The sequence below is a fragment of the Eschscholzia californica genome, unplaced genomic scaffold, assembly GCF_041429995.1.
Source record: "Eschscholzia californica isolate CP2 unplaced genomic scaffold, dmEscCali1.0.p SCAF_1, whole genome shotgun sequence".
In the NCBI taxonomy this organism is placed as follows: domain Eukaryota; kingdom Viridiplantae; phylum Streptophyta; class Magnoliopsida; order Ranunculales; family Papaveraceae; genus Eschscholzia; species Eschscholzia californica.
The window spans coordinates 25,033,494-25,055,698 of record NW_028238198.1 but is presented as its reverse complement, the minus strand read 5'-3'; the positions used below and the strand labels follow the sequence as shown (position 1 = coordinate 25,055,698).

General features: G+C 37.1%; 2 protein-coding genes and 1 pseudogene across 2 annotated transcripts; 2 read left to right on the top strand and 1 right to left on the bottom strand.

The window, feature by feature from the left end:
* Positions 1-5,675, bottom strand: LOC147565416 (uncharacterized; annotated as a pseudogene).
* An 8,721-nt stretch (positions 5,676-14,396) lies between these two features.
* LOC147565415 (PHD finger protein ALFIN-LIKE 2-like) lies at positions 14,397-18,160 on the top strand. Its single transcript, XM_086651901.1, has 5 exons — positions 14,397-14,713; positions 14,805-14,837; positions 15,041-15,263; positions 17,480-17,600; positions 17,677-18,160. Exons 1-5 carry the CDS (start codon positions 14,614-14,616, stop codon positions 17,932-17,934), a joined length of 735 nt encoding a protein of 244 aa, XP_086508027.1. The 5' UTR covers positions 14,397-14,613; the 3' UTR covers positions 17,935-18,160.
* A 1,931-nt stretch (positions 18,161-20,091) lies between these two features.
* Positions 20,092-21,373, top strand: LOC147565414 (uncharacterized). The gene is made up of 2 exons (XM_086651703.1): positions 20,092-20,179; positions 20,337-21,373. The coding sequence occupies exons 1-2, from the start codon at positions 20,092-20,094 to the stop codon at positions 21,371-21,373; spliced, it is 1,125 nt and encodes a 374-aa protein (XP_086507829.1).
* The last annotated feature ends 832 nt before the right edge of the window (positions 21,374-22,205 follow it).

The following is a 22,205-nucleotide window of genomic DNA, read 5'->3' as shown; positions in this document are numbered from 1 at the left end:
TTACTCGTAATGGTACGAGAGCCATGGATGCTTCAGTGCTTCACTTGCAGATGGGCGCCTCCTTGGATTCGTTTCGAGCAATTCCTTGATGAACTCGATAAATCTGATATCGATAACCTCTAGTTGATGCTCCAATGATGATTCGTCTGGAATTATATACTCTAATTGGTTTGTTTCGTGAAATGAGAACATAACTTTATATATGAAATCCGCACTACTTTAAGGCTTCGCTTTTGGGAGTTTAATGGTGGAACCAAATCAACAAATAAAACTAAAACTCGTATAAGAACGTTCATCTTAATATCTCGGTTTGATTCGAAATAAGTAAAAGATTGTAAAGAAACCTCATTCATATGATATAAATCATATTCTTTCGTGAAGTATTTGTCTGTTTCCTGCCCGTTTACTAACATCTTCATATCAATAGGACCAAGCATCCCGATAATCCGTGCAAGGATTATTACCAATACCTCGTTCGGGAAGAGCACCTGTTAGGAACACCAGACGAAATCACAAGGAAGAATATATACATGATCAATAATGCATCTCTCTATTGCCTTAGTCTCCCAAATCCTAAGAGCTAGTTGGTCGGTGAAGGAATATCAAAAGGCCTAAAAGTAACAGTTTGGGAATCACAAATGGAAGTCTTATTTCATTTGCTTGGGTTCAGCTATAAAAAATCTTCAACGATATGACGGAGAATTAAGCAGAGTTCATGAGGAAAGATACTAAGAACTTACATGTCCAGAAGAGAGGTCAGCCAAGATACAACCAAGAGACCATAGGTCGATCTTTTCGTCATACGGAAGACCGAGGAGAACTTCTGGGGCTCTATAGGAGCGAGACTGCACATATAAGTTCAAGTTGTCTGATCGAAAACAATTACTCCCAAGATCAATAACTTTTATCTTTCATCTGCTATAACTTTTGATAAGAATATTTTCCGGCTTTAGGTCAGAATGGATGATTCCCAATTGATGCAAGAATTCTAACACCTCTAAACATTGCCGAGTAATACTCTGGAAAAAGGGATAACCAGCTAATTAATAACACGAATTCAGCAAGCAAGACGGTTGACCTATGACGGAGAATTAAACAGAGGCTATGCCTAAAATTGGAAGTACGAATATTGTTTTGAACAAACCTGCAACCTGGGTAGTGTAAAATAAACCTCTGCACCAGAATCCCGATTAAATTTTTGGAATTCATATAAGTTTGTTCGGAGAAGTTCACAGACAATAAAAAGATGCTCCTGCACAAAATTCAGAACCCTCAAATATCAGCTAACGAGTTTCACGAAGTTCTCCCGATATCACCTAAGGATATATATATATATATATATATATATATATATATATATATATATATATAACCATAATGAAATGCTACTTATATTTTCGACATGTGATGATTTATTACTCTATTGAAAAAGTTTTTTTAGTACCTGATGATAGAAATAGTCATATAGTTGCAAAATATGGTGTTTGTCTGAAGGATCGTGCTTGTTGATAAGCTTTAGCAGCTTGATCTCATCTATACTCTGATCGAAAAAATCCTTATCGTTTTTTATTATTTTCAGGCAGACGTCTATTCCCATCTGTATGTCATGTGCCTGGACAACCTTACTAAAAGCAGCTGAACCAAGGTATTCTGTAACATAATATCTGCCGGCTAAGATAGTATTCAAAACAATAGGCAGATCTTTGCTCGCTTCAAAACCCGTCCTGTAAATTATCCATTAAATATACTGGTACAAGAAAATTATAGAAGAATCTGACCAAGTAGATAGATTGAAGGTTGGAAGCAAAAATTCAAATAAGTTATACAAGGTTGTACTGAAATTTGGGTTGCAAATTGAATAACATTAAACTTTCATTATCTGGTCTAATGTTTGAATTCTTACCTATTTTTTCGATGAATAATTCTCAGATCGAATACTTCGTATTCATCCTCAAGGGCTTCATATATTGGCAGGTCATTTTCAGTACTGCAATATTCTCCTTCACCGACAACTTGAGCATCATGGGCTTCTTCAGCCATTAATAAACTATCATCTATTTCAAAGCAATCATCTTCGATTGGTTCGGAGGGTTGCTCACAAACTTTAATTCCCAAACCAGATTCCTTTTCTAAGTTTTTACTATCAAAATTAGCGGACTCCTTGTCAATGGAGGGATTGCCATATCCTAAAATTTTATTTTCTAAAGTAAAATCCCTACCAGGAGGCTTTCAGTTTCACCAATATCGATCAGGTTGGGTTCTTTCACAATTTTTAGGTGGTTTCCATCCTCTGACTCTTCGACATTAAACCCTTCTAGTCCAATACAACAACCATAAATCGGAACCAACAGATTACTTTCGGTTCCACCCTCTGTCTCAGATTTGATGCCATTTTCGAGTTGGGAAGTTTCATACAAATGATAACAATCTTTCAGGAAGATGTCATCAACATCATCTACTGAATTATTACTAAGAAAAAGTGACTTTGATAGAAACCCTAAGAGAGAGAAATTTCAGTAGTAATGAGATTGTGTATTATTTCTTAATCACAAGTTTACATCTCTACTCTATTTATAGTGTTTATAGAGTTTGTTATAGAGAGAGAAAAGAGAAGATAAATTCTGTTATGTTTAACTAACACTAACAGAACACTAACAGGAGTGCCTATAGAAGAAACTACTAAAGTTATGCTAACACTTATGCTAACACTCCAATAACACCATCGTCTTCTCTAACATTCCCCCTCAATCTGAGGCAGAGCTTCGAAGCATAAGATTGGAAAGAAGATGAGAGTAAAGTGGATCAGACAGTCCCTTTGTGAAAACATCAGCAAGCTGAGCAGAGGAAGGAATGAAATCCACACGAATAACACCATTAGCAACCAATTCTCGAACAAAATGATAATCTATTTCAACATGCTTGGTGCGAGCATGGAAAACAGGGTTCATAGCCAAATGTTTTGCTCCCATATTATCACATTTCAGAACCATAGGAAGTGATAAAGGAATGCCTAATTCTTCAAGAACATAATAAATCCATAGCAATTCTGAAGTAGCCACTGCCATTGATTTGTATTCAACTTCTGTGCTCGACCGAGCCACAGTAGGCTGCTTCTTAGAGGACCAGGCCACTAAGGTAGACCCAAGAAAAACACCATAACCACTGGTTGATCTTCTGGAATCCGGACAACCTGCCCAATCTGAATCACAGAAGGCAGTTAAATGTGAAAGATCACCTGGTAAAATAGAAATTCCAGAATCTGGTATTCTCCTATGAATTTCATGTCCATATACTCCTCAGCAGAATGGTCGAGCTGAGAGAAAGAATAGACAAATTACAGAGATGGGTAACACATTAAGGTTTGAAGCTTCTGTTCCAAAAAGGTTTTGGTTTGACTCTTTTGCTGCTGCAACTCATATCATTAATAGACTTCCAACCAAGCTACATAATGGTGCTTCTCCCTTTGAAATGTTATTCCATAGGGTACCAAATTATACTTCTATGAAGGTCTTTGGTTCAGCTTGTTTCCCTCATCTATCTGCTGTGAGACAAGATAAGCTAAGTCCTAAGTCTACTAAGTGTGTGTACTTGGGTATTAGCTCTCTACATAAAGGTTTTAAATGTTTGGACTTGGTAACAAACAAGGTGCACATCTCTAGACATGTTATGTTTGATGAAGAATGCTTTCCTTTCAAGGAGGTTCCTTCATCCTCTTCATCTGCTGAGCTTCCCATTTCATCTCCAGTGGTGTTAGACTTTCAACCTGATATTCCTATTGCAGTTGAGCCAGAAGTGGTGGTTGGTTCTCTTCAGCCAGAGGTAGTAGTTCCTTCTTCATCTCAGGTAGCTTCTTCTTCTAGTACCCCTATTGATATGTCCACTCAATTGGTACAAGATGATATTGTGCTCCCTGTTACTTCTGCACATCCTATGATCACTAGAGCTATACATAGACCCAAATATCTACTTGACTATGTTGCTAATTTCTCAGTGTGTCATCCTCTCTCTGAGACATATATGGCATTATTAGAACATACCCCTGATCCTACATCATTCACACAAGCATCTAAGGTTCCTGAATGGTGTCAGGCTATGTCTGAGGAGATTAGTGCTTTAAAACAGAATGACACATGGGTGTTGGTACCAGCAACATCCTCTATGAACATTCTAGGATGTAAGTGGGTGTTCAAAACTAAACTTAAGGCTGATGGGAGCATTGAGAGGTACAAAGTCAGGCTAGTGGCTAAGGGATTTCATCAGCTAGATGGGCTAGACTATTTTGAGACATTTAGTCCAGTTGTTAAACCAACTACCATAAGGTCTGTTCTCACAGTTGCTGTTACCAAAGGCTGGTCCATCAAACAACTTGATGTGTCTAATGCCTTCTTACATGGGAATCTTGAAGAAGATGTTTTTATGAAACAGCCTCCTGGTTTTATAGACATCTCAAAGAAGGATTATGTGTGTCACTTGAAGAAGTCATTATATGGCCTGAAACAGGCTCCTAGAGCTTGGTTCACCAAATTTGCTGACTTTCTTTTGGATTATGGTTTTCAAAAGAGCTCTACTGATCACTCCTTGTTTGTATATAGATTGGGTGTTGATACATTGGTGTTACTTCTATATGTGGATGATATAATATTGGCTGGGTCCTCTGATACCATGATAGAAACCCTAAGAGAGAGAAATTTCAGTAGTAATGAGATTGTGTATTATTTCTTAATCACAAGTTTACATCTCTACTCTATTTATAGTGTTTATAGAGTTTGTTATAGAGAGAGAAGAGAAGATAAATTCTGTTATGTTTAACTAACACTAACAGAACACTAACAGGAGTGCCTATAGAAGAAACAACTAAAGTTATGCTAACACTTATGCTAACACTCCAATAACACCATCGTCTTCTCTAACAGACTTGCTTGTTCCGTTAATACCCGTCACAGAATGGAATCCTTCTGATGCATAAGTCAATAGAGATGAACTCTCATATTGCTCAATGGCATTTGGGGTTGTTATAAACTTATCCTCACTTCGTCAACTAACGAAATCTTTATCGAAATAGTCCTCATCTTTTTCATCACATAAAACATATCATTCAACATATCAGAGTCAGGGTAATTACGAGCAGCACCGAATTGAGATAATCCATCAGATGAACTATCATCTGATTTATTAGTCTGATTTGTCGAGGGCAACCCATATGGATTAGTGAATCCTGTTTTTGAATACAAATATAAAACATCAATATTAACAAATTAATTAATTACTTCCAAACTCTACAAATTGAATGTCAACGAATAACAATTCAAATTAGTACAAAACAACTTGTAATAGCAGAAATTATCAGCTAAAACAGATTCAAAAGATGACATTTTTCTCCTAAACCCAGTAACTGCAAACCCTTGAATTTAAAGTTGAATAACGGAAGGAGAAAAAAATTTCATACAAGAAGAACCTAAGCTTATGAAATCATCAGAGCTGGAACTAGAACAGGCAAGAACATTATCAGAAATCCCCAATTTACTTTGACCCAATACAATTCTAACAGGAGGAAGTGTCGGATTAATCGGAGACTGAAATTTCTCAAAATCAAACGAAATTATATTCTCTATTTCTTCTAACAACCCATTTTTTCTCAAGAAATTCAAAACAGCTTCTATATCTGAAACCGCCATTAAATTGAAACTTCAAATTACTACTGAATAGATAGATGAAAGACAAAAATAACAAAAACCCATTTTGAGAAATTGAATGAATCAGCAGAGAAGATTGAAAATAAGGGTCAAAAGAGGAAATTAAGAGTTGCATGCATGAAGAAGATTTCTCCTTCTTCTATAAAATCTGAAAGACAAAATTGAGGAGGGTCAATCTCTTTTTCTCTTTTTAGGGTTCTTTTCATGGATTTTGGTTTTCTGTGGGTCCAAACATCAATCAAAACCACAAAGATGCTTGGTTCTGGATTATTATCAGCTCAAGTTGACTATACTCTTTGAATAAGGACCGTTGGATCTTATTGAGTACTAACTGAATTTTGAATACATTTGAACCGTATTGAGCTATTGACCTCGTTGGTGATCTTTGATCTGGGGAAGACATTATCTGTGTTTTTAGGTAAGAAGTCAAATAGGAATACAGATTTTATCTTCTTCTTTTCAAGCTTTTCAAATACAAAAATTCTAGTCAACCGTTGGTAGCTAAGTGGTTCCAAGGTGTTGACATAAACTCCAGAAATCCTTCGAGGTCCCAGGTTCGAATCCCAGAGAAGATGGAATCTTTGGTTATTTGAATTGGGATTATTAGGGTATAAATAGTGTAGTGTAGTTGCGCTATAGGCCATGTTATGTTAGAGTTTGAGTGGGCTATAGGTCAGGTCATGTTAGAGTTTGAGTGGGCGGATAGAAAGCTTATCACATCTTTGATGTATTCAATGCCAATTGTAACGACAATGTAATCGGTTCTCAAAGAAAAATAGAAAAATTCTACGTTGAGGTACCCATAGACCGGTAAATCTTTTACCGTCTACCAGGACCGTGGCTGAGAATTTAGGGACCCTGTGTCAAATTTGAATACGAATTTTCCGTACAATAAAAAAATTACAAATAAAAGTTAATCAGAGTGCAAGATAATTTAACATCTATATGAAAATCATAGGTGAATTAGAGTGCATGATAATTTATTATGTCCTCGATTGTACGTTTATTTATCAGATTCCAACATTGTCCAAGACAAGCCAATCAAGTGGCTCATAATCTTGCAGATTTTGCTTTCGATAATAGATTAAATAAGAGGTGGATAGGGAATTTCCCTGATCCTAGTAATGTAACTGGTTTTGAGTTAGTTAAACTCAATCTTGTAACCTCTGAAATTAATTAATAAATTAGGCAAAAGCCTATTCATCAAAAAACAAAGATTGTACGTTTATTATTGTTTGCACTTTAATATATTGTATTGAAAACTTCGTATTTTTTTTTGTTGATATGATATCGTATTGAATACTTGTTTACAAGTTATTAAATATGACTAGGGGGAATGAAAACAATTTATTCAGAAAAAAAAACGTTAAAAAAATGTAATGGAGTAGAAATTAAGAGTTACTTAACAATTGTACTTCTAGAGAAAATATAAAAGTGATTAGGAGGCCAGGGGTCTTAAACCCGAGCCACTGACATGGAAATGAGAATGGTTTCCAGTTGAGCTAAGAGGCTTAACTGTTTGATTCTATAACTATATCTATATAGTGCGTTAATCAGGTCTATAAGAGAAATGGGCCCCAAATCAGTGGCGGATCCATGTATGGTCTAGGGGGGTCTATAGACCCCTCTCAACTTGTACGGTTTAATATACGACATGTATTAATATATATATATATATATATATATATATATATATCCTAATAGCGTATATAGATTCAGGTTGCTCCTTATAATAGTACTCATCACTAGCTCAGTGGATGAAGGGTTGGGCAGCGTCCTAAATGATGCGGGGGTTCGAGACCACCCTCAGTCATTTTTTCTTTGTTTTCTTGGAAAGAGGAGTAATAAATCAAATTTTGTGCATTAACCAACAGAAATTGAATCTTGGCGCTGTGGTTAGTTCTGGATACCAAATCCGAAGGGTTAGGTCACGGGTTCAAGACTCATAGTCCTATTTTTGTGGTGGATGAATTTGAATTTTTAGGATTTCTGAAATTGGCCGAATTTTCCAAGCCGATTTTCGAATTTTCTAACTTTAGAAAGACTAGTTTATAGATATATCCTAACTAATCATCAAATCTCATAATTTCGAATTTTCTAACTTGAAAGACTAGTTTCTGACATTATTATTTGCTTAAATTTCTATTATAATTTTAATAGAGATTATTTAGACCCCCCTCAAAGTAAATCCTGGATACGCCACTGCCCAAATGGTGGGGGGCCCAGTGGAGTCGCTCTGCCCGCACTGGGCCTTCCACGGGTCTGCCGTCTACGAGAGATCAATGTTAGTTTATGATTCGTACGTGAGTTTTCATTGGGATATAGGATGAGATAAAAGTATAACAAACACATTACACATTCTTATCAAATACTAACTCTAAATCTTGTTTGTCCACATACTTTTATTGGAATTCAGTCGGAGTAGGATTGGACAGGATATCAGGATTGTTAGGTGAAACTTAAGATCCATTGTGTTGTGTAATTAGCGAACAAATCTCCGCTGCAATTATTTAAGAAATCTAACGATTGTTATGCTTGATTTATTACCAAGTTTACCTCATATGAGGATTGGGGCACCCCGGTAATGCCTTGGTAACAAGAGGGTGGGGACTAACTTTTTAGGGTGTGTTTGATAGACTATTTTTTCAGGAAATATATATTTCTTTTTTTAAATAGAAACTTTTTGCGTGTTTGATTGACAAACTAGAGGAGAAAAAAGAAAGTAAGATCACCTGCCCCTCTTTTCCGCCAACTTTCCCCAAAAAGTGAATCTCGTGGGAGTGGAATGTGATTCTTGGGAATCATATTCCGGACTACTGTTTGCCTCGCGGGTTATAGCAAACCCAAGTAGGGGGGTGAGTTTGTGATTCCCATTCCCGGGATTGTTTGATTTAATACTTCTTGACAAAATAATCCTTGATAAATATTGGAATGACTAATATTAAAATCGTCATTCTCATTATATTTTAACTAAAAAATTAAAAACCTAGGGGTTCAACCACCACCAACACATTCTCTCTCCCACCATCTCTCTCTCTCTCTCGCTCGAACGTAACTATCCCTCTCTCTCTCTCCACATCTCAACTTTTTTTTTCTTCTCTCTCACTCTTTGTTCATTAAAAAATGATTCATAACGTTTAAAAAAAAAATTGCCGAGACCTCATTTATTTAAATAAATCTTTAAATACAATTTAAATTACTGTATTACGTTACTATTTCATATCTATAAATTTGAATAGATAATACTAATTAAATATATATAACAAAGTTGACCTATAATTCATGTAGTTTAAGTAAAAGGATATAACATGACTTTCATAAAAAATTTCATTCCTATTCCTTTACAAACCAAACAACAAGTTAGGAATCTATCGGAAATGGAATTTCTATTCCTGGTCGAACCAAACATTAAACCAAACTAATATGATTCCAGGAAATCACATTACGGGAATGTGATCCCGGGAATGACATTCCATTCCCGCGCACCAACCATAGCCAGAGAGTTCACTAGCTTATATCACATTTGGTGTCACTTTTGATGACGTTTTACCGAGTCACTACTGGCGAGGTAATTGAGGTAACTTTCGGCTATACTTTTGGGGTCAATTTCTGCAATGTTTTGGGTTATTCAACAACATTTTAGCCTTACACTAGTTTCAACAACACTTTCAGTACCTTTGAGGATACTTTTATGGTCAATTTTAACAACACTTTTTTGATAACTTTTGGCCACGCTTTTTCAATTTGGATTTTTCAAATTTCTTTCATGGAGGCTAGGGTTCTAAGATATGATTGTTCCTTTAAATATTAGATGAATTTTAGAGAGAGGGAGTCGATCCAGAGAATCTGAGAAAGAGTGAGAAAGTCCGGAGAAAGAAAAAATTGGGGGATGTGAGACTCATCCGATAAGAAAGGAGAGAGAAAGTGTTTTGGAATAATAAGCGAGAAATCAGTTTTCTCATCTAACTACAAAAAAGTTTGTTTTATGTCATTACAAATCGAAGCAGCGTAGATAAGGTTTATTGGGTGAGATGGGTTTAGAGATTTCCTTCGCGGGCAGATGTGCTTCCGTTTATTGAAATTGATTTGATTCTAAATACGAGAACATGGTTGATTGGATTTGGATTAGGTGCAGGAAGGGTTGGAGGTGGTAGTGAGGTTTTCTCACATTTGGCCCTGTGGAGGCACATGCCCTCGCAGACCCCTCGGGGGCCTCGCCCCTATTTGAAGTCCGGTTTAAAAAGTAAAAGCGTTATGTTTATGTCTGGATGAAAATTTCGAACATTAACCTCTCATGCCCAAACTAAAGAGAAAACCAACTAGGTCAAACACATTTCCTAATTAGATTTATCCTTTCTTATTAATCTCCACATTTCCACCTGTGCCATGGCTCAAACTGGCCTGCACATGGGCCTGGCCCTGGGGATTGTGGTAGTGGGGTTTGGAGACCAATATGATCTAAACCACAATCAAGAGAGTTATTTTTAAATACTAAATAATTTTGGGTTATAACTAAAATATGAGAGAGAACAGGAGAGAGAAAACGAGATAGAGAAAGAGAGAATGACCAGGAGAGAGGAAAGGAAAAAAGGAGAAAATGAGATGAAGAGAGGGGGACAAAGACATAAACAAGTCAATTTTTGGACTCAAAATAAAGAGAGGGGATCAAAGTCTTTATTCTCCGGAAATTTTTTTAGATACCCAAAATCGCAGTCTAAAAACAAATAGAGAAATAAATTGAAAATAATTGGATAGAACAAATACCAAGCGTAGTAAATATGTCACATCATGGAACGGCAAATAGAGCTGAAAAATAATGCAATAGGAAAAATTGAAGCAAAGAATACAAGGGAATGTGGTATCATGTTGAGGGCTTTATGTTTTCTATTTCTTCCATGAATGGAAAGAAGTAAATTCCATTCTAGAGCTATATGCAATGCACAAAAAATACTTGTACGGTTGTTCACTTCTATTTTTCTTTCTTTCTTGTTTTTATCTCATTATGTTGCCCGATCATGCGAGATAGGGGGAGCACTCATTGTTTCAATTCTGTCAATTGGCTTAGTATCCCCTCTTCCAGGTTCTTCTACTATATTTTCTAGACTAATTGCATTCTCATTTTTGTGTGGAAAAGTGAGAAGATGAAAAATCACAAAATTAAGAAAGATAAAATTTATAATGTTGGTCCATGAAGTACCAATGGACCTTACATGTCATTTTTAAGTTCTTACTTTCTATTATTATCTAAACTATTTCATACTTTAATACTCCTATCCAAAGCACCTAAGACCACCCTCCAGTATGATAGGAATACAGGTATTTTTAGATTTTTTATAAGGTAAATGTGGCAACTAAGTTTCTTCCAACATTTCAACCTTGTTGGATATGCAAATCTAAAATAATACTAATAAAATTAGGTAATGCAAAAATTTCATAAAATCCATTGATCTAAAGTTTTACTGGTACTCCAAGAAGAGAACACTCGTAATTATAAGCTTTAGGTCATGCAAAAAAAAATGGGAACTTGTCACAACAAATGTATTTCAAGGTGATTGGAAATTTTTACATGACAAAGGTTAAAATATGAACAAAAAGCCGAAATTAAATAAGCTGGTTTGTAAAATGTAAGAGTTCTTTTCCCTTGGATTAATTATATTGCCTTAGCTTGTGTGGGACTAGAAAATTTGCCCAATATTTGTCAAACAGTCATATTTGGCCCCAAAACCACTTAGATCTAATTTCTTTTCCCAATATTACCATGTAACCTCTTCTCAATTAAGCGTTTTGCTCTTTTATCGTTTCTATTTTAATTATGATTTATCTTAGAAATTGAGAAGTTTTAGTTGTCGTAATCAAAGTTTTAATAAATGAAAGTGTGATTCATGGAGGTAGCTAGTGTTTGTTCGAAAAGGGTTATTTTCTTAGGGTTTATAGTTATCTTGAGTGCATTGAGATACTTGTTTGGAATATACAAAATCATAATCATTATTAGTAATTCTTTTGGCTAAGTTGAGAAAACCCGAAATGAAACAACTAGTGTTTCTAGGGTTTGTAGTTACTTTTGGGTGTGTATTGATAGTCTTGATTGGAACGAAAAGAAAACACCCGAAAAATAGCAAGTCAAGAATGTGATTTGAACTATCAACTCATGTGTAGTTAGTTAACCTTATGACCAACTCAACAACAATTGTGGTTGTGCGTTGAATTGTAGCATTTTTTTATATATAGTCTCAAAAGTGAAATAGAGTTGTGGTTTATGAGGGATGAAAGGTTCGGACTAGGGACCTCTCAAGCCCAAACTAAGAGCATGTCTAACCCCAGCCGGGCTGAGGCCATAAATTCAAATTTATGGCCTCAGCCCCCCGCTCCAAGCCCAGCCGCTTGGAGCGGAGGCTGGGGTCGGCCATTCAGTCGCCCCTAATGTTAGGGGCGACTGAATCGAGGCCCCAAGTGACCGTTGGGGCCCCAACGGTCACTTGGGGATGCCCCCCTAGCCGTTGGGTTTGCTCCAACGGCTAGAAATGGATCCAACCCCTATAAATAGGGGTTGGATCCATTTTCATCTCTCACCCTCTTCATCACTTTCTTTCTCTCCATCTCTTGCAACTTCCTCTCCATTTCTATCTCTCTTTCTTTCAATTTTTTTTTGATCTTTTCATTTGTTCACCCATGGATCCATTAGACATCAACGAATTCGATAACCAAAGTTATATGGAAATGTTGTCCCCTAATTCTACTTACCCGTCGGCTCAATTAGCTAGGAGTTGATGATTATGAAGTATGTGAGGATTCTTGTGTGCAAGGAGGGACGTCTTCGACAAAGATAACTAAACGGGAACCGTATAAGCCGGATAAAGATATTTTACTTACTAATTGTTATTTGAAAATAACATTTGATGCGGTTGTCGGAAATAGCCAAAAATACAAAGTATTTTGGCAAAAAATATCGGATGAATATAATGCGAGTGCAAAGTTTCAACGCACACTTAGAAGTTGTAAATCTCGTTTCAGTGAGATAAGCTCGGAATGTCAAAGTTTTATATCGACTTTGAGGATAATAAATAAAGTTCCAAAAAGCGGAGAAAACGATTATGACCGGGTAATTGTTTCTAACTTTTTAATTTCTTTTTTCTATCTTTTCACTTCATTCATAATATATACTTATATATATATTTTGTTTATTTTAGTTACAAAGAGCTATCGAAATGTATAAAAAAAATCATCAAGGTAAAGGGTTTAGGTTCCTACATGTTTACAAAATTTTGATGACACACAAATGGATGGCAGACATGTCAGGAGAGTCAACATCCGGTAAAAGAGATTCTAATACCAATCCATCGGAAGAAAGACCAATTGGCCGTAAACAAGCCAAAGCAAATGCAAGAGTTGGCGAACCATCCACACATTCTACCGCTTCAAAAACTCCCAGTGAGGGATATTGGGAAAAAAGAGACGAAGATTCCCAACAAAGATCAGTAACTTTGAGTGAAGCAGTACGGGTTCAACAAGAGACCCTAAAGGTGCAACAAGATTTACTACGGGTGCAAACGGAGGTGGCGAACCGACAATATGCGATGGACTTAATGAAGATTGATATTAGGTCTCTCGACGAACATGCTCAACAAATGCTTTTAGCGGCGCGAGAGGCTTGGTTCAACGGTGCACCACGAGACCCAAGAAACCCCTTCTAGTTATTTTTAATTAATTTTTCTAGTGTTGTTTAGTCGTATTTAAGTAGTTTTAAATTTTTAATCAATTATTAGTTGTAATCGATGTTTTTTTAATTGAATTTTATTAGTAAATTGGGAAATTCCAAATTCAAATTTTCGGCCTCAAGAGAGACTGGGGTTGGAGCTGAATTTTAGAGGCTGAGCTGAGGCCAATAATTTTAGGTGAAAAAGTGGTTTTTTCGGCCTAAGACAGGTTGGGATTGGACTTGCTCTAAAGAGAAACCTAACTAGACCAAACCCAATTCCTAATTAGATTTCCATCCTTTTCTACATATTATCAAATTGGCCTAGACTAGTCTACATATGGCTCCTCACCTGCTTGGGTTGATCGAAGATATAATGATCCAGTACATAGATAAAATATATTGAAGGAAAACCAACTAAAAGAAAATAATCCCACATTGATCTATTCCTCTACTAGTTTGTTAAATTGTCGTAAATTTTCGATATTACTCTCCTAAAAACATTTTTAATTTTTGATAAAAAAATTTCTTAACAGAGTTAATAAGATAACCCTAGTGTTAGGTGATGACCCAAGTGTTAGGTTATGAAAACTTCTCTCTCGTTTGAATTTAACCTCTATGAAAATGCAGAATATGGTCAAATAAAGGGTCAAAATTGAAGTCAACTTAACTAGGTTAGGCTTGTTAAAAAATGCAATTTGATTCATACTAGTACATATTTTGGTGCCACGTGGAACATTAAAAAAACAGAAAAGGGGCTCTTTACCTCTTCATGATACGTTTTATACAATAAATCATAACCGTTTATTTTTAAAATAACTCAAATTAAGGGTCTAGATTGAATTATAAAGAGATCATTTAATTATCTAACTAGTAGTAGTACTTAATTATAACACACGGCGCATATTAGAAACTACCTATCTCTCTCTCTCTCTCTAGAAATAATCGGTTCTATCGATCTAGGAGGGGCAGCAAAAGTATAGAAGAAAGAAAAGGGTTAGCGTAAAAATGGGCTCAAGGATTGGAACTTCTTCTTCTTCTTCTAGTCTCGTATTTTCTTCTTGACCCCCCAGACAGATGATGTTCATTTCTCTTTATCCCTACAAAATTAACAAATTTCTCATCTTCTTCTCTTCCGAAAAGATAGATCTCTGTCTTTACTAGGTAGTATACTTCATCAAGTCCACTTTCTTTTTTCTTTTTCCCCCTTTTTTATCTTCTTCCGCCATGGAAATGGCTCCTATTTCTTCCAGTCCTCGTACTGTTGAAGAGATCTTTAAGGATTATAGTGGTCGTCGTACTGGTATTGTTAAAGCTTTAACCCAAGGTAACTTTTTTAACCCTAATTTTGTTTCTTTACTTCCCCTTTTTTTTTTCTTCGATCTCTCTCTAACTAATTGTGTTTTTTCCTCTTTTAGATGTTGAGGAGTTCTACGCCCTTTGCGATCCAGGTAAATTATCTTTTTGTTAGGGTTAATATTCTCCCTTTTTTAGCACTTTCCTTTCATGTTGCTTGCTAGGTTTTCTTAACTATGCCTAGCTGTTTCATTTGGTATATATAAATTTTTGATCTTGTTAGTTAGGGTTTTTTTTTTCTACAGAATCTTTGATTGAGTTTTGTATTATGGAATGTTGATTAATGTTTGCTATTCAGAGAAGGAAAATTTGTGTCTTTATGGACATCCGGATGAGAATTGGGAAGTTAATCTTCCAGCTGAAGAAGTTCCGCCTGAGCTTCCTGAGCCAGCCTTGGGTATTAACTTTGCAAGAGATGGGATGAATCGTAGGGACTGGCTTTCGCTCGTAGCTGTTCATAGCGATTCTTGGTTGCTCTCGGTGGCTTTCTATCTTGGTGCCCGCTTTAATCGGAATGAGAGGTTTGACCCCTTCTGTCCCATTTTACTTTCCTTTGTTAGTTGTATGATATTGCATGATTGTGTTCAATACTATGGTTGCTTGTTTCTTTACTTTGCTTGTACAGTCAGCTTTTAGGGCTGATTTGTTCATGCAGTGTTGTCGCGTTGATGCAAAAGAGTCTGTCTTTCTAGATAGGATCATCTCTTTTAGCTTTAACTCTCTATCCTGATCTGGAGATTGTTACACACTGAGATTTTAAGTTGGACCGGACACATTTTTTTTTCTTTCGTTTGATGTATGGAGAAAAGGATAAGATGGAAAGCGAGAGGCGAGGTGTGGACAGATTGGCTGCTGCTGGAGCAAATCAGCAGTACAGTGGAAGGATAATAAGTTTGTTATTTCTGCTTTTCTTGCACCTTCTCTTTCTCCTCCCACCAATTACTTGTTCTTTAGAAGAGAAAAAACCCACGTGTTGTTATATTACTAGCAAATGCTTCTTATTAATTCCGAAAAGCCTCAGAGCCTGCTGTCATGCAGAGGAATTCGAGCGGAAAGTATCTTTTCCTGCAACTAGGGTTGGATTCTGTTCCACTGTTAAGATTGACGTAAGAAACGGAAATGGTTTCAGAGTCGAGATAATAAGTATCCGGGAGAGAGCTTTAATGAATGAGCAATAATTAAGTAATGAAGAGAACGATAAAAAGGAAAGTGAGGTGGTAATAGAAGGAAAATCAATCAGAGAAAGAAACTGGCCAAAAAGGAAAGTGAAGTAAAGAAAATATAATCGTGTAACCTCGGTGGGAGAATTGCCTTAAATGTGGTGGCATTTTTGTAGAGATTTGGCGGCTGGACGGTAAGAAACATAGAGCGAAAATTACATTTTAATGGTTTGGTAGTATTTGATGCTGAAGTCTTAAAGCAATAATGAAGAGAACAAGAAAAGCAAGCATTAGATGACATGCAAAATTTTCACAGTACATATTGCTTAGAAAATATTTTGACATTTGAAGAATAAGTCAGTCATAAAGAATATCAAGGGATGAGAAAAGCAATAATGAAGAGAACAAAGAAGGGAATACGGGGAGGACGTAGAGGAATGAAATGTGGTCAGAGAGAGAAAGGATGCAGAAAGGAAATCATGTGACGTCGTTCGGGGAATTACCATAATGTGGGTGGCATCTTTTTAGAGATTTTGCGGCTTGCCATGGATGTTAACCGTCATTGAGTGAAATTACATTTTAAGGTTTTTTTATTTGTTCCAACTCTGAAATTTCATAATAATTAAATATTGCTTAAAGATTATATTTGGAAATATTTTGATGAACATCAAAATGATAAGCCATTCAATGCAAGGTTAAATCTCCAGATGAGAGGAATTGATAATGTTGGACATTGCAGATTCTGTTACGGTTTTAGAGTCTAATACGTTAATTTTGGATTAATGATACAATCTTCATCCATGCTATACAGTTGTTTTTGTCCTGGACATTTACCTGCTACCATAAGCTCTGCTCAGCCTCTGGCTATTTGCAGTGTGTTACCGTACAGAAAGTATTACTCATGATACGAGGTTTTTCTTGCCTTGTTGAAGTTCAAGGCTACGTTGTCAAATATTTCAGACGGGCCCAATTAACTGTGACCTGTGCTGCGTTTGCGAAAGGATCGACTAACCTTGCATATGTTTCCCTTGTCTGGTTTGTTCGCACTTAAAGTGTGATTCCTATATGATCAATTCGCACTTAAGCAAGTGATTAGCTCCGCCTGACTTGCCTTACCTGGACTTGCCAAATGATACGTAACAACCCTTATAAATCGTTACATTAGTTCAATAAGTTTGAGTCCTTGAATAAAACGTTTATAGCCTCCATGACATTTGTTTTGGACAAAATCCTTGTGTACTTAAGTATGCAATTTCATCTTACTAGCTGTCTATTAAATAGGAAGGCATAAATATAGTACATATATCAAGCATATTTGTTGAAAAAGTTATTGCATTTACAAACTAAGCATGTAGATACTGGCATACTTAAAGAATTAAAGGTGGAGTTTTTAGGAAGCCGTCGTTCAAGTTGTTTTAAAAAAAACGGTTAGGCGAGTTAACCAACACATCACCCTTGACTCATCTAGCACTCACTAGAATATATCCTTTTGAGGCTTTCTTGCAGTTGACATTTTTCTTTTACCATGCCTGTCTTCTGTTGTGCTTACTCACTAGTTGTGTATCCTTGTTTGACAGGAAGAGGCTATTCAGTCTGATCAATGATCTGCCTACTGTATATGAAGTTGTAGCAGAAAGGAAACCTGTAAAAGAAAAGCCAAGTGTAGATAGTGGAAGCAAATCTAGACTCAGCACAAAGGTAAAACATTATACTACTGTGATACTGTCCGACTCTTATGAGTCTTTTGATTTTAAATCGTACGTGCTTTTGGCAGAGATCAAGTGATGGACAGGTAGTAAAGAGCACTCCAAAGCTGGCCGATGAAGCTTATGGGGAGGATGAGGATGAACACAGCGAAACCCTTTGTGGAAGTTGTGGGGGTAATTATAACGCTGACGAGTTTTGGATTGGATGTGACATGTGTGAGAAATGGTTCCATGGCAAATGTGTTAAGATAACACCGGCCAAAGCTGAGACTATAAAACAATACAAATGTCCCTCTTGCACTGGGATGAAGAGAGGCAGGCAGTAGGAATCGGGAGTGTCGGCTGACCTATGGAGTAAGTAACAATTGGTGCAAGAACTTTAGGGTGAGTTATTTTTGTTGTTATCTTTCTTATGTGATATTTATGATGATGATTTAGCAGACAGGAGTGTAGTATAGTTGCTTGTTTGCTTTCCTTACCTGAACTATGTATGCTTGTTTTACTGTTATCTATATATTAGACATTGTATAAGAATGCTTTGGGTTTGTTGTTTGTCTTTTGTATTTCTGTTTTCATGTCTTCTTCCTCTTTCTATTCGGTGGATGTGCAGTGGGCATGTTTTTGCGAGGGGTCTAGGCGTCTTTTTGTTGATAGTGTTCTTTATTTCCTGAAATCTGACTTGAGGTGTTGATCAACTCCATTTAGATTTCAGAGTATTCGACTCAGTGACGTCTGACCCTTTATAATGTTTATGTTCATTTGAGTGCGAGAATTGAGATGAGCTAGATTCAAACAATGAGAAAAAGCAAACCTCATGTTAACGGTTCATTAGGGCGAGGACAGTAAAATCGAGACCTACCACATTCAAGAAGGTAAGCTATGGCAGTGGCGCCTGATCCCTCTCTGCGGTTCTCTGGGCAATCTCCCAAGTAGATTTTGGTTCCTCCAGTGGATTTGACTCATATCTATGTAATTTTCTCTAGTTTCTTGGTATGCCCTTTGGGTACCTAACCCTTAGAGCTTTTTTTTATTCAATCAAATTATTCCATATGATCCAAGCCATGGCAAGTTCAAACAACAAAAATTTGCTCGTAAGTGGGAGTCAGGACGTACTCTGTTACGAGGATCCAGCACCCTTAGGTAGTGACGCATTTTTATGCCGTGAGGCTCGACAATCTGATTGGAGATTTCATAAGAATGGACTTAGTGAAGTCCCCTATTTGGTATATGGGAAACATGAATGATTTGGGAAGGTCATGATTTATATTGATCCCTAATAGTCTATCATATCTTACAAACTTACGTTTTCTCCCGCGGCAAGGATTCAACGTCAACAATCATTTTCCCATCACCAAGGAAGGTCCAATATCCAAATGATATCTATGTCCATTAGTGATATCCCTGGGATGTTGTAGATGCGAAACAGATAACATGTACCCATTAATAAACTTAAATAGAGGTAAAACTGAAAAAAAAAAGGTCAAAGTAGATTTTTCATTGTGTTTGTGTGTATATACACCGTATGGTATACATATGTTGTATATTATATATATAGGAGCGTGTAACCCGTGCCCGTAGGGCACAAACAGTATTTTCAAATGATACGCGATCCAATTTTACAAATCTACAAATTCACAATAATTTAATAGAACAAAATAAACACTAATTGAAATCCAAAATGTAAGCTACAATTTGAAAATAGTTTTAAAGTAATAAGTTCAAACATATAATCCTTGGAAAAAAGTTCAAACATATAAACATTTCAAATTAAAGAAAAAACTCTCCTAAATCTTGTTTGTCGCTTCCACAACCACAACCCTGCGATCTTCTGAGAAGTTTCTGTGACAAACTTTTCATTATTGCTTCTACCACCATTCTTAAACTTCCCTAAGATAGTCACTAAACCCTAGTGAGTAGTTTTGCGGGAGTTTATTTCTTTAATAAATCCATTCAGCAATCACTCGAACAAACCGTAAGTTGAGCTGATGGGTAAGGGAACCTAATCACTCGAACAAACCGTAAGTGGCAGCATCTGCTCTAGCGAAAGTTTATTTTGTGGTGGCCGCCTTTAGACTCTTTTATAGGTGGGTGCCTCTGTAGAGTCCTAGGAGGGAGAGGATTTTGTCTTTCCCTGCAGAAGGCTGTTTTTTTTACTTTGGTCGGGGCGGGTAACTTTTAGCTTTTAGGGTTTGGTTTAGTGTGGTAGGCTGCCTTTAGTTCTTTTCTCAGTAGGTTCTCTTTTTGGAAGGAGTGGCTTTACCTTCCCAGCTGGGGGTTGGCTTTAGACCTCTCCCTAGGTGGGTGCCTCTATAAGGGTTCTAGGAGGGAGTGGACTCTGTCTTTCCCAGTAGAGGGCTACATTTCTACTTTCCTTTGAGGCGGGTTCCTTCTATTAGCTTTTGGGGTTTGGCTTTCGTGTGGGATGCTGCCTTTATACCTTTTCTTAGGAGGCGTCCTTTTTGGTGGGTGTGGTTGGCTGTGGGATGGTGGCTTTGTTTTCTGGCCTCTTTGGGGGCCCTTTTTGTCGGCCTTATGCACCCTCCTATGGACTTGGTTGTCCTGGCCTGAAAGGTTCGTGGTTGTGGCAATTTTGTCAATCGTAAGCATTTGAGGCGTCTTATTAAAGATAACAACCCGGACCTTATTTTCCTTTCGGAGACTAAATGCATCAACACTAACCTGGACAAACTTTTCAATCTTGATAAAATTTATGATAAACATGTTGTAGATCCGATCAATAAAGCCGGTGGGCTTGCTCTGTTTCGGTCCCCTAAGTATAATATAGACATTCTTTATGCGGAGCACCACATGATTCATGTTAAGGGCACTCAAGTTGATAACAGTAGTTCTTTATATCTTACGGGTTTTTATGGGTGCCCTTATAACAATAACAAGATGAAGTCGTGGGAGACTTTGGCCCATCTCACCCCTGATAACAATCAACCGTGGCTGGTCAATGGTGACCTAAATTGCATCTTGGACCCTTCTGAAAAGAAGGGTGGTAAAGAAGCCCACAATCCATTTATGCTTCATTGCAAACAAGCCATAAATGTTCTGGGATTGCATGACATTGGTTTCTCTGGTTACCCTTATACTTGGACCGACAAACAATTTAGCGGCAATCTTATTCAGGAGAGGCTCGATAGTGCTTTGGTTAACTACAAGTGGCTTACTATCTATCCCCAGTCTAAACTTTCTCACCTTTCTACTCTGGGATCGGATCATAACCCTATCCTTCTTACCACCAAAGTCAGCTCGCCTTTGGGTCGTAAACCTTTCAAATTTATTCGCAACTGGATGCCTCGCCCCGAGTGTGCCCAATTCATCAAATCCAACTGGCTTACTCTTTCCTATCCCATTCAAGCTAAACTCAACTCCTTAGCCATTAAGCTTTCGAAATGGAACAAAGAAGTTTTCGGTCATCTCGATAATAACATCAAAGAACTCACCAAAAAGATTCAATCTATAAAAGATCTGAATGCTTTTAAGGAGACGTTCTCTCAAATCGAAACTCTTCTGCTCCAACAAGAAAGCTTGTGGAAAGAGAAATCGCGTATTGCGAATATCAATCTTGGAGACAGAAATACCCAATATTTTCAGGCTAAAGCTACCACTAGAAACCGCAAGAATCAGATTCATTCAATTAAGAAGGATGATAATGCTTGGACGGATGACGAGACGGAAATCTCTGCCATCTTTTCCAACCATCTTATCAATATTTCTTCGACTACGGGATTTACTCTGTCCTCCAACCTTATGGAGTGATGCACTCCCGAGCTTACTAATACTCAGAATGAGGATTTGATTTTGATTCCTTCTGTGGAGGAAATACGAAAAGCCACTTTCTCCCTTAAACCGGGGGCTGCTCCAGGCCCGGATGGTTACCCTCCTTTCTTCTATCAGGCTAACTGGGATACGGTTCATGAGGACATTACTCTCATGGTTTCCCAATTCTTTAGCTATGCTTCTCTCCCAGCCCACTCTAACCACACTCACATCTGTCTTCTCCCTAAAACTAAAACCCCCCAATCACCCACTGACTATAGACCGATCAGCCTGCTCAACACTACTTATAAGATCATTACTAAGATTATGGCAAATCGCCTCAAGCCGGTTTTGTTTGATCTTATTTCCCCTTTCCAGGCCGCTTATGTGCCCGGTAGGCAAATCATTGACAACATCATCATCAGTCAAGAGCTCATTCATTCTTTTTAAAAAGATTAAAGGGCCCAAAAGCTATTTCGGTCTTAAACTTGACATGTCGAAGACCTTTGATCGAATTGAGTGGAGCTATTTAGATAACATTATGAGACTTATGGTCTTCTCTCAGAATTGGATCAAACTCATTAACACTTGTCTTACTACCAGCTCTATGGAGGTGCTTATCAATGGTCGACCCGGTTTGACTTTTGATGTCAGTCGAGGGATCAGACAAGGTGACCCGCTCTCTCCTTTCTTGTTCGCCATCGCCATGGAAGGCCTCAGTCGGTTATTAGAGAAAAATAACAATGATACTTCCTTTATTGGATTCCCCATCCCCAACTCGAAACTAACTATCAAACATCTTCTCTTTGCAGATGATTGCATTATCTTCGAG